The 12,760-nt window shown below is 37.6% G+C and overlaps 1 protein-coding gene across 4 annotated transcripts in view; it reads left to right on the top strand.

Moving 5' to 3' along the window:
* The window catches only part of FAM189A1 (family with sequence similarity 189 member A1), a 106,967-nt gene that overhangs the window by 36,854 nt on the left and 57,353 nt on the right, over window positions 1–12,760 (top strand). For 3 of the 4 annotated variants that reach the window (XM_032699798.1, XM_032699797.1, XM_032699796.1), the window contains exon 2: window positions 2,556–2,612. In XM_032699798.1, the coding sequence (XP_032555689.1) occupies window positions 2,556–2,612 (57 nt within the window). Of the gene's footprint in view, window positions 1–2,555; window positions 2,613–9,239; window positions 9,309–12,760 lie in introns of those variants that run through there. The other variant, XM_032699799.1, reaches the window with a different exon arrangement.

Genomic DNA, 12,760 nt, shown 5'->3' with positions numbered 1-12,760 from the left:
GGTGTAGTGATTTTTGAAAAACATGAGAAGATGAATAGATTGCGATCTTGAGGAATGGGTTTTTAGGAAATTATAATGCTTTAATTACCGGTGTAAACCTAACTCACTTATCTTGTGCCTGTGTTTCTTGGTCCTCAAACCTGGGAGAACCAAGTAAGTGTTTTGCATACTGCTTCAAATGGAGTAAGGATTGAATATTTGGAGCCATTATTGTAAGATCTTTGGGGCCTGTAAATTACATATTACTTTTCAAATAATTCCTACTTTTGTATATAAACCAAGTGTGTTTCTACTCACTTTATTCAATGTTAACATTGTATTGGTAAGAAGTACAAACTGAAGAGAAAACAAAATGCCAAGGCTGGGTTTTTCTAGTTTGGGGGGCTTTGTGTTCTTAAATTCCTGGTTGTCTTCAATTTCAAGGTAAATCTTCTTCAGTTTTCTATTTAGGTAGTCATTTGGTGTATTCTAACCGAATGCTGGAGACTAATGGGGTTTGGAAAATTACATGACGGGATTGTTGAGGTGAACTCTTATAATGACAACATTAAAGACACAGGTGGAACAGTGAGTTCTAAAGTCCGTCATCAGTGCAAGTTCATCAGCTGGCCTAACTGTGCTTGACCTTTTGCATGGTGAGCCAGTACAGCGAGTGCCACAAAGCTCTCCTTTTCCAAACAAAAACACATGTACCTCTTTCATCTTGCAAGGCCTCTGTAAAGGTCAAACACAGCTGTAGTTCAGCTGAACAAAAAGGATCAGCTCCATTCTTGCATCTTGTGCAATGCCACAAATAAAGACAGGACAGGGAGAGGTTTAACTTGTGGAAGGGAGTTCTCACAGTAAATGAAATAAAGGTTTGCTACTCCAAAGGGTTTTCTTTAATAACCTCACAATTTTAGCCACCCTATTTATTTAATTGAGAGCATGTTGCTGTCTAGCCTGCAGATAAACTAGCTAACCCTGTCATTTTACCTTCCTGAGTGCAGTTTCACATTACAGGACTATCAGTCCACAGACAAGTTATCATACAGTAATACTAAGCTAACATGGCTGTGTGAGTAAATTTAATTAACTGCAAAGATGGAATTCTCAGCTTTTCCTTCACTTGGCCAACATCCAGAAGTATGTAGCTTCTATGCTGTAGGAAATGCTGTAGAATACAAAATATGCACATTTGCATGTAGGCATTATCTGCACAGTCTGATATCCACATCCTGATTTTGGTTAACTTTTACTGTGCATTTGTGCCTTCTCATTTGTTGCATTTGTACTTCACTTAAAAACTAACACTGAGATTTTACTAAAAATCTTCATTTGAGGTTTTTTTTTTAATGGTGTAGCTGCTAAAGAAAACACCAAAAGGTGCCTTTTACAACGTATTGTCTTTCTGAATAATGTTTTCAACAGCTGCAGCAACTGTGGATATTGTCAATTGTGAAATATGTTTGAAATATACCCACAGTATGAATGTCCACAAATTAGGCTTTGTGAAAACCTAAGATGAGTGCTCTGCAGTCCAACTGCATCAGTAGATGGATTGTTCCCAGTACAGTGTACATTGCTTCCGTAGTGGCTAGATATAGGGGCATTTTTATTTATTGTGCTCTATTGTTTTTATACCTAAAAAATTGCTAGGAAACTAGGACACCGTGGCAAGGGTGACTAGCTGAGTGTATAAGTTACTGTTACATAAGTTCTTGGCACAAGCCGAGATGAGAAAAAATGACACCACAGACCCAGGAAATAAATACATTATTCATTCTTTTCTCTGCATTTCTTTTGTGTTCTACTTTACTATTTTTGTTAATTAAATGTTCTCATGAAAAGCTTCCTCTCCACCTTTTTTCCCCCCACCCCAGGGTCGATATCCCTGACCTCATTGCTCCAGTTCCTCTCACTGGTTTTAACTGAGAGAAATGTAAAGCTTGCATATTGTTTTAAAATACCTAAGATCAGCTTAGGTGTATAAAGGTCTGAATCCTGCTTGCTTTTGGTCTGCAGAGTAGAGAGTAATGTATCTGTATGTTAAATACAGGTTTTAAATGAATGTATGGGTCCTTTTTCAATCATGAGATCAAGTAAAGAAGTTGTTTGGGCGGGTGAAACAAAAGAAAAAGACCCTTTGGCTAATTTATCTGGATACCCTGGATGATTTTGTGATTTTCTTGTCATTACTCCCCTTTTTGTAGGCTAATTTTCAATGATGCTAAGAGACCACAAGAAAAATTCCCTTAAACATTTATTCTTCTTCAGAGTTGATAACATTTGGGACTGGGAGAGAAGAAACGTTTTAAGACGTATTGTGATCTGATCAGAACTAGGTGGATCTGGCAGCTGGATAGAAATCTCTTTACAAACAGCTTAGTGGTAGTTCTGTGTATTTGTTACTGAGAATAAAAGGAAAGCATTACATTTTTAGCACTTGGTTTCCAGCATTCAGGAAATACCCATCATGAATGTGTATTAAGCTTCATTTTATTGCTTACTGGTTCTGTAATGACACTGGTATAAAACCTCATGTCCCTTTAGTAACTCTGCTTTCCCTATTACAGGTGCTGTTGTCCGGATTGATCGGTGTTGTTTCTTGGAAGAGACCACTTTCACTTGTGGTGAGTGATTTTGTCTTTATATAGAAGCCTAATAGTCATTGGGGATGATTTTCCAGTGCTGTTATGTATCCTAATATTTATAAACCCTTAGTACAAAAATTTTGTGACTTTGAAGTTGTATTACATAAAATACCTAGATCACAATGATATTTTTCTTCTGTCTGACAAATGGACTATTGGTCTGCCCTTAGTTTTGCATTTAACTTAATTTTGCAAAAATTGCACCGCAGAGTAATCTTTTTAACAAGTTATCTGGAGAGGAAAAAAACTTATTCCAAATTAGTAGCTGTTCATCTTCCTCTGCAGACTGATTTTTCAGATACATTATTTCTGTTGTGAGATCCATGTAGTGACTTAATAATGAAAAATTATCTATTCTTTATGTGTGCATGATAATAGAGTTTCAGATAACCTATTAACATAAAGTAGTGTTAGATTCAAATCAATCTTGTTTAAAAGGTGCGGTGATTGTGTCAATAAGGACGCGTTAGCAGGTAAATATTGCCTTTGAAAAAGTGTGCATCTGTAACAGAGTAACAGAAAACATTTGTAACAGTTAATACTAAAGGCAGCCCCCGGGAAAAAAGAATATAATGGAAACTATGAAATGCAAAGTCCTTTATTATTGACAATAAGCTTAATTAGAACTTGAAGTGTATCTTTCAGTATTATGAGCTAAATCAGTTAGAGCTTACATCATTAGAATAGACAATATTCATGCATCAGAAATGTTATTCAGGCCTATTGAGACTTGGCTTCTTTGATTCCTGAACACTTACTCACACATTGTAAGTTCAGCTGGGCTCTCAGCTATCGATCCACTCAGTGAAATGTGAATAGGCAGTCATGTTAGCATCATTCAAGGAAATAAAGATAAAAGGGAAGAAACAGTAAATGGCAACATTAATGCTTGCAGAATAGCTCACCTTCCTAAAATATGCTCTAGGAAATTATTTCTTTCCAGGAGTAAGCTTAGTGCTCATGTGTTAGATCCTGATTTTCTCCTGTATTTCTGTATTGGCACTTGGTGGTGATACAATAATCAGCTGGAAGAACAGGAGACGGGAATGATGTTTTTCACTGCTGTGTGTGATTAAGCTGTGCAACAGCCAGGCTAATAGTTTTGCAGTGGCTACATAATATCTTGTTTTTCTTTCTGAATTGTAAATACCTTTTAGCAGTTGGAACCCAGGAGTGCAGTATGACGGTTCTGATTAGCAATCAGTACTGTGTAACTTTGCAACCTCATATCAACATGCTTATGAGTTGTATTTCTTGTGACCTGTTTATACAACACATGCCAAATACATATGGTCAATGATTACTTTTTACCCTATTTTATAGTATTATAAACAACTATATAATTGATTACAGTACATGTGGGTTTTGTTGCAATGCGTTACAAAATCTGTCATTTCCAAAAATGATTCCAGAAAGATAGGTATCTTTATCATTTGAAGCTATGAATAGAGTTATATAAAATTAAACCATGCACCATCTGTGCTGTCCTGAAAACTGGCGAAACTGTTATATTTTAAGGTGCCAGTTTTCTGCATATCTCAGATTTTTGGCTAAAACAGAGTTGATAACAACCTGTGTTTTGACTATTGCTGAGCAGTACCTGTGCAGTATCCAGGCTCTCTATTGTTCCCACACTGCATCATTTGCTTTGGCTTTTTCCTTCCTCTTTCCTTTGCCTGTTAAACTATCTCCATGCACAAGTTTTTTCACTTAGGCTTTTCTAATTCTCTTCCAGTCCTGCTGCAAGGGGCAGAGATGGAGCAGGTGTGTATGTGGTGCTCAGCTGCTGGCCAGGGTCAGCCCCTCACGCTGCTGATTCGGATTGACTCATCACTATAATTGTACGGATTTTTTCCTCAGATGTCTTTTCTTTGCAAATATATTATTTTCTGCAGGCAAAAAGAGGAAGTTGAAGAAGCATTAAAAACAAACAGTAGTTCACCAACCATTAATTTCTGTCCGTATCATACCAGAAATGTGTTATATAGTATTGGTGTAGAAATAAGTAGGTTATTGGATAGTTTAAAACCTTGGAAACAAAGTTAAAACTGAGAATAGTTGTGTATTTACAAGATATTAGTACAAATTTTTATGTACTAAAGACATTTTACTGTGATATTAATGTGCAGAAATTAATTAGAAAAAGGTCTGTATTGAAAAAAGAAATTACTAATAATTTTAAATAAAAATATCCGCGTACATGCGTGCCCCATAAGGTAAATGAATATGTAAAACTGGTCCAAATGTTTTTCCTCATTGATTATCTTCTATCACTAGATATCTTTGCTGAGTGTGGTAGAAATAACCAAGCTCCAGGAAACAGGTGAAACATAAAATGAATAGAAATAAATTATGAGTAAGTTTCCTATTTTATTCTCAGTGAGGTGGGGTATTGACACGTTCCTGGCCATGCTGCTGAACCTGAAGTCCTAGAGTACCTTAATTGATGAGTCGTGGTATTTTTAAACTCTCGTAAGAGAATTTACGTCTGTCTTTCAGATGAAATCCAATTGAAATTTTTGAATAAAAAAAATAAAGTGGTTGTTCTCCCTCCAAACCCCACTCTTCCCTCCAAGGAGAGATTTGGTTTTGGTTACTGGAATAAAAGGGTGATCTCTGTAGTGGAGAGACAATGTCAGCATAATTGGGTCAAGACTGTAGGAGGAAAATGAGTGAAAAAATGCCCCCTGTGGGAGAAGGGCAGAGTCTAAAGGCACCCATCACCTCGTGTGTCATTGTTGACTTTGATACTTGTGTGATGTGGAGATGAGATGCAGAACATCCCTCTGCTTTAACAGATCCCTTCATCAGTCTGCAGTATCACTTCAGCGTGAGTATTCTTTGAATCCGTTGATCAAAATGTTCATTAGGAACCCTGCTATTAGACAAACACTTGTCTTTGGGGCTGAGGCGTCAGTTTAAAGGTTAACAAAGCAGTGTGTGAAAACAAAACACTGTGAAAACAACTGCATCTTACGTAATAGAATTTTTCTAAGTTTCTGATAAACTAGGAGATGACTGAATGCTGAGTATTGCTTGCTTTCAGAAAGAGACTTGGAAAGCTGTAATCGCTTCTATGTGGAAAGCAAATCCAGTGCTGGTTCACAAAGTAGCTCTTCTAGTATGGAGCTGTAAATTTTGCTCAGAGCTGATGTGAATCCAGGCTTTGAAATTGAGAGCAGAGTGTTTTTCTTTGACCTCTTTTCTGGGAGCATGGAAGGAAAATGCTCAGATTTAGAGGAGCTGAATGATAAATCAAGGGGCAGAGAATTGTGGAGAACTAGGAAAGGAAGAGGGAACTGAAGTGTGAGTCTGATGACATGAGGGAGATAGAGATCAAAAACTGTGCAGAAGAACAAGATCTGGATGAGTAGAGAAGAGTGAACCAAAACCAAGTCAGTAAGAAGTCACACAATGGAATCTCTGATTTTTCAGTGTGATTTTTAAGAACAGTACTACAAGCACCATAAATAACTGACTTGCAGTATATTTGGATCCTAGGTTTGAATGATTTCAGTGAAGAAAATGTAAGCTGTAAATAATCTTTTCCTACAGTTGGGACATAGTTAAGTTTTCTTTGCCTCTTCCCTTGCTCTTCTCCCTTCACTGAGGATTACTTTTATAAAGCACTTTGGTAACCAAACTAGATCAACCGTGTCTGCACACTACTGCAGCATGACTGGAGTTGTACCAACAGTCCGTGAGACAAGTCTAAAAATGAGATTAATGTATCTATTGATAACTGCACTCCAGGTTACATCAGTTTGAAAGCAGATTTAAAATAGATTTCTATTGAAGTTACTTCTCTTTTATAGTTATTTCCAGAAGATTCTCAAACAGAGTAGTTAAACTTGAATGATCTTGGAGTTTTGGTAGTAAATTATCTTTCCTTATTTAAAAAATACCCACCCACTAAACCAGGCAAGTGAATGTGGGGCCTTTTCAATCATTGTTATTATTTCATTCCTGCTCTTTCCTTACTTGCTTCCAGGGATGTATGTTCCCTTCCTACCCAGCTTCTGGTAAGAGCCAGTGGTGTGTAGGACGCCTCTTGAGAGAAGTACGAGAACTTGCCATTTACCTGGCTGCATTCCACACTTTATGGGAAGTGCATGGCAGAAGCTGTGGATCTCTTTTGTGTCTTCTAATGACAAATTTGGGATAGTAAGTGGTCAGATGCTTCAAGAAGGGCAATTTTAATTTACTGGATAGTGTTCTTGGACAGGAGACCTTAGTGGAAAGAGCAGCTGAAGAGGAATAGGAGAGAATAGGAACAGAACTGCAACTGATGACAGGTCTGCTTTAGGCATCCTTAGATGCATCCTGATTTAGTCATTCCCAATAAAGCTTGCAGATCTTTCTAATTTTTTTTGTTTCCTCAGCTTCTGACAGCAGTTAAAGTGTCAGTAGAAGCAGGATAACCACAGCATTCATCCTTCCCTTTTCATTAGAGTGTCTTTATGCTATAGCATAAATTTTCAGTTTCAAATACTTTAAGAAATAACCAACTGTATGAGAAATGAATGAATTTCTTTCTTAGGAAAGAAATTCTTTGTTACACAAAATACCTTAATGAATAACATAAATATGTAAAAATATAAGTATTTTATAGACATGTTATATTTAGTGACTAGTTTTGGCTGTACTTTTGCTGACGTTTGTGTTTTGTTTTTCTGTGAAGATTCAAAGGATCAGATTTTACTGAAGCGCTTCTCAGAAAGTAGATTTCGAAGATACTTGTAAAAGATGGATATGATTTTAGATGTACATATGCAGAAACGTGCCCTAGTCATGTTTGCACAGTTATTCAGAAAATAGAAGTTATCTGATCAGCCACACTTGCCCAGTCTAATTTGAACTTTGATGTTTGTGATCAGTCTGTGGAAATTAATAGCATGGAGTATTTTATTTACTATGCATTAACACAGTGTATTTCTCCAAGACTGATAGTGCAATTAAAGGCTTAATTTTATTCTTAGGTTAAAGTACTACAACCTCTGGATGCTCTTTCAGGCTTTTTCTGATGACTTTCTGAGGCCTTTCCTGGTGCTATGCATGGATCATAAGTGGAGTTTCTCCTAGACAGGGAGTCACTTTGGGTGACTAAAAAGAAGTCTGTTAAATATGATGAGCTTTCCTATCTGAATCCTCTTGCTAGAAGTTTGTGCTTTAAATCTGAGAGATTTGACAGTTTTGTTTTGCTTTCTTTCTAGATTGGGCCTTTTCTGAATTTTTGTTAGTTTGGAGCACATTTATTGACTAATCTCTTGTTATTTAAGCTGTTGGTCTTGAATTTCTTGTCTTCCTCTGGATTACCAAGTGTATGTGTTGAACTTTAGTGCAGCTTACCACCTAAGGAGTCTTTCTGCTGTGCCTTTTACAACAAGACTTGTCTGTCTCGCGTTGGCCTCTTTAGCCACCAGCGCGCTCGGAGCAAATGTGGGCAGAGTCCCTCCCAAATGTTCGTTCGTGAAGCCTGGCCACGTTGATGGTTGCAAAACAGAAGAACTTTTACGTGTCTGTACGTGTGTGTGGGAAGTGGGTAAGTCAGAGATTGGCTGCAATTTTCACCTGTGTCTCTGCTCTGAGAGATGCTTTCCCAGTGTATGAACTGCTGGTTTAGGCCATGAAATCATGTCTCTTGGTGGATTGAGTAGGGAATCTGAAAAGTGTGGTCTTGAAAGGTTGCAATTAGAGTGTGTGTAAACTCCGATTACATTCATGTTCCATAGTTTTTATTTGCAGGTGGATGAACGTAAGCATAAACATTTAGCTTTTTAAAAAGTGTGCTGTCTTGCCTATTGTTGGTTTGGGGTTTTTGATTAGACTGCTAGTTCCCTTCTTTCTTCTTTAGTATAATGAAGCAACTGGCAAAAAAACCTACCCCTAGTGCCGTTTTATTAGAATATACCTGACAGAAGAGGAAGAGGGGGAAAAGGGAGAATGATCCAGTAAAGTTGTGAACTGGGAGAGAAAGAAATAACACTTGAGATAAAAACAGAGGAAGTGAACCAGGGAAATCTTTGTAATGGTGGAGAAAACATGTCACAGAGTGAAACATGTCTTTAGAATGAACATTCTGGGACCCCTTTTACAGCTTTTTCCTGCCTAGGTCTCTCTGCATCTCTCTGATACCCTTTTGACAAAGGCTGCCTGTTCCTGGGCCCAGCTGCCACCAGCTGTCACTCGTGAGAATCTGGACTCCTCGTTGAGCATCCATCTGCTCGTTAGTTATCCCCAGTCGCAAAGTCTAAAAAGAATCACAAGCGGCTTTTCCTGAAGAGCAGACAGAGCCTGCTGGGGCACAACACTTGCCCCTTCCTAAACAGGCCCATTACCTTACAGTCTTCATTACCTTAAACGGCGCCTTCTCCCCACGTGCTCCCGCGGCATCGCGTTGCCATGGCAGCCGTTCCCCTGGCACAGCAGGGCCGGAGGAGACTGTCCCAGTTCCAGTGGCAGGGCTCTGCTCCTAAGGGAGAGTGTCGGTGAGTGCTGCACTTGCCTCTCTTCAGTCCATCTAATGCCCTTGTTCTCACGTGCTTTCTAAATATATCTGCTAATGGTTCTTTCATCTCATTTGCTCCTTCTTTTAGAAATGCAAGCTGCATCCCATCTGGTCCTGGAGCTTTTGGCAGCCTTTGCACAGTGTAATTTCTTCAACTCCTTCTTGGTGTGAGTCTAGTTTCCTTCAGCATTTCCTCTTCCTTCAGGGTAAAATCATCTGGTATCACTGGAGCCTGGATAGTTTGGCAACATGGAAACTGTTTGTCAAACTTCGTATTTTGGTTTCAAGGGGTCAGGAAACAGTAGCTGCAAAAATTTATTTTAGACAAGATAAACTGCATTTGAAATGTTTTTATTTAAAAGTAGAATAAATACTTGCATGAACTAATTAAAGCATTTTGGGGGGTGATGGAGTTGGGGATGAATACTTCATTCTTTGTGTAATCAGAACACATGTGACTTCAGTATTGGTTTTGTGACAGATGGAAAGAAATGCACTGTTACCCAAAGAGAATCTAATTATCCTGTGTTTGTTGAAGAAAAATACTTTCAGTGGGATTTGTTTGTCAGGTGAATTGCAGTTTAGATCCTGAGCTAGAGATATCTGCGATTGAGCGTTTGGGTTTCCTTGCTACAGACGCTGTAAAATCAACAACATTATGTATTCAGCTCTGCTTCAGATATATGAGTCTTAGAAATCTTAAAGTTCACATACTGATGATCTCCATCAAATTATTCTTGTGAGTCTTCCTTAGAGATGTGTGTGCACTTTTTCTTTAAACAGTCAAAATTACAATGAGGTTACATTAGAATCAAACTGGGAAAAATCCCTGTCCACATTGCAGCCTTGCCTCAGAAACTGTCTGAGACTGAGAATGCTCATGTCCTCTTCTGGAGCTGAGCAGTTGTGGCTTGCTGACCTCGCTTACCTGACAGGAGCCTTCTTCCTTAATGAGGAAAGGGGAAGTGTTCTGGTGTGCTGGGTTTCAGAGAGACAACACAGTTGTTCATTAATGAGAATAATTGCACATGAGTAGTTAATTGCTATCAATATTTTGGGACAGACAGATGCAAAGCATTGATGTATGTGACCTTTCCTACCTGCTTCTCTCTAAGGATGTTTCTGACAGGAAGGGCTGCTTGGGAGCTGTGTGATGCCTGTCCTTGTCAGTTGGACAACGCGAGCTTTTATTTCCTCAGGGAATTTTGCTACAGATGCTGTGGAAGGTTAATTTATATGGAGTAGCTTTTCACCAACACTTGCATGGAGGTGAATCCCTCGAGCAATGTGACACTTGCAAAAAGTAATGTATTGCTTAGATGGATGAACCTATTATGCAGTTGCTATGGAAGTATAAATTAAGTCTTACGGAGATTTGTTTTAAAGTTACTAGACTACTCACACTTTTAAAAAAATATAATAATTTCTATTTACTGGTTTAGCTGACTGTTTTGTTTAAATAAGGATTGTTTTGTTATATACAAAGCTAATTTAGAAAAATGTTGTCTTTCCTAATGTCCTAAATTTCTAATGTCCTAAATGTCATCTTCCTTTTCCTCTTCTGCTGTTGTCATGGAAGAGTTTTGAGAAATAATGTTTTATTAGGCAACTTTTTTAAAGTTTCAGTTTTTACTTCCATGGAGAGAACGTGTGAAAGAAAATTAAAGTTGTATGGCTGAGGTAGTTACAAGTTTAAAATCTGACTTATGTGGTAAAAATTCTATTCAGTAAGCATTTATATTTGAAGTGTTTATGATCACACTGGATATCAACTCCAGTTTTTTCACCTGACTGTAGAGATGGAGCAGTCATTTTTGAAGCATTTCAAATGGGACAGAGTTTTGAGTAGCATTAAAATAGGTTAGTACTGTTTGATTTCTTTCTCTTTCAAAATAAGACTTTTAACTTACATTTCATGTGCATGGATTTTTTTATTTAGGGAAGCACTGGTGCATAAATGGAAATGTAGTGATAAAAATTAGACAGCATAAACTACTATATAAAAACAATCTTTTTGTCAAAATTACTTCTTTTGACTGCCTGCACATATAGTAGAGATTTTCTGATTAGTTTTGTTGCAGTATCAATTACAGGTCATTGGAGGATTCTTTTGAGTGCTTACTTTCATGTGCCAAACTTTGAATGAGGTTCTGTAGTGCACTGTCTGGTTATTCCCCGTTGCCCTTTTAACAGAATATTTGACAAAACTTCAGCTTGTTCTCTGCTATGAAAATAATTACCAGCAAACTTTGTTTTGCTAAAATTACTGTTGGAAGTGTGTTACATTACTTGAATACTTCAAGAGATAGCTTGAATCTTATCTGAAAAAAAAGTATAGTTCCTCTTTTGCACAGTAGTAGTCGGTAGGCCACTGAGATTAAGTTCAGTATAAAATGAACTTCTTAAGTGAGTGAAGCTGAAAAGTTGTGTCATGTTGTCTATTTGAAATTTTAAATAAATTTAATAGCATCATACAAGGTATTGAAATGCAATATATATACAATATGTATTGTGTAATTAGATAATTTATATTCTATACCATAATTTTTTGTTGTATATTTCTGTATGTGTATGGATTTGTGTATTTATTGGAAGTCCTGAAAGTTTGGTTACTTCGTAGTGAGGGATAATATACATTGGAATCTTGAGGGAGCATTTAAGGGAGCCAATTCCTACATGTAAACATCACAGAGGCAAGGGGGTGTATAGGTCATTTGTGAAGTAGATTGTCACAGTCAAACCCCAGTGGGCCCAAGGATTCTAGCAGGCACACAAAATCTACTCATTTCAGGAATCTTTGGTGCAAAGGTCTTGAAAGCAAATGGCAAGATTTTCAGTATGAATTGGCATGAAGCAGTGGTAATGCCTTTGCCAGATCTGACCTCATTCTCACATGGCAAATGGATGTTAAAGCAAAGCAGAGAATATAAGGCTCCTTTTGGAAAGGATCCTGCTGCCATGTGGCTGTAAAGTCCTTTTACTTTCTGCTTTCTCAGAATTTCCTCAGCTGTTGCTGTGCTCAGCAGCATAGCAAAGAATGAAAAATAGAAGCAAATATACTTGAAACCTGCAAGTTTAACTTGTGTCGCTGCTCACTGGGGTGGGGGAAAAGGGAGTGGATGAGACAAGAATGGATTATTGTTAGGGCATGAAGGGGTTTGAAACAGGCTGAAGAGGCTTTTAGGTAGCAAAATGAATTACTGCAGATCTGGATCTAGAAGTGTTTGCTGCCCTGCTAGGAATAATAGGGAGATGATATAACCTGCAGAGCAACTAATAAAATAGTTGGTTTGGACTGAGTTTTTAATTTTCAAATAGGATTGAAAGTTATCTGGTGCTTCATTCTCCAGTTACAACTCAAGTATTCCATGAACTGTAAGATTACCTGTAGTAGCTTTTGTTTAGGCTTTCAGGGGAAAAGGATAGAAATTACTGCTTGTTTCTTTGAATGTACTTCAAAAAGGTGTAGATGCTAAAAGAGTTAATTAGAATCAAAATAACAGAAAATTAATAGATGCTGAAATGTCTACTTTTGACAGATTTCTACTCAATGTTTCTGAGCTGAGAGCACAGGTCTTTATTACTAAATAAGGCCCCCTCTTACACTTTCCTAAAAAAT

Source organism: Chiroxiphia lanceolata, chromosome 12 (genome assembly GCF_009829145.1).
Source record: "Chiroxiphia lanceolata isolate bChiLan1 chromosome 12, bChiLan1.pri, whole genome shotgun sequence".
Taxonomy (NCBI): Eukaryota; Metazoa; Chordata; class Aves; order Passeriformes; family Pipridae; genus Chiroxiphia; species Chiroxiphia lanceolata.
Note: the sequence above shows the minus strand (reverse complement) of the source record. Positions and strands in the feature narration are given on the sequence as shown.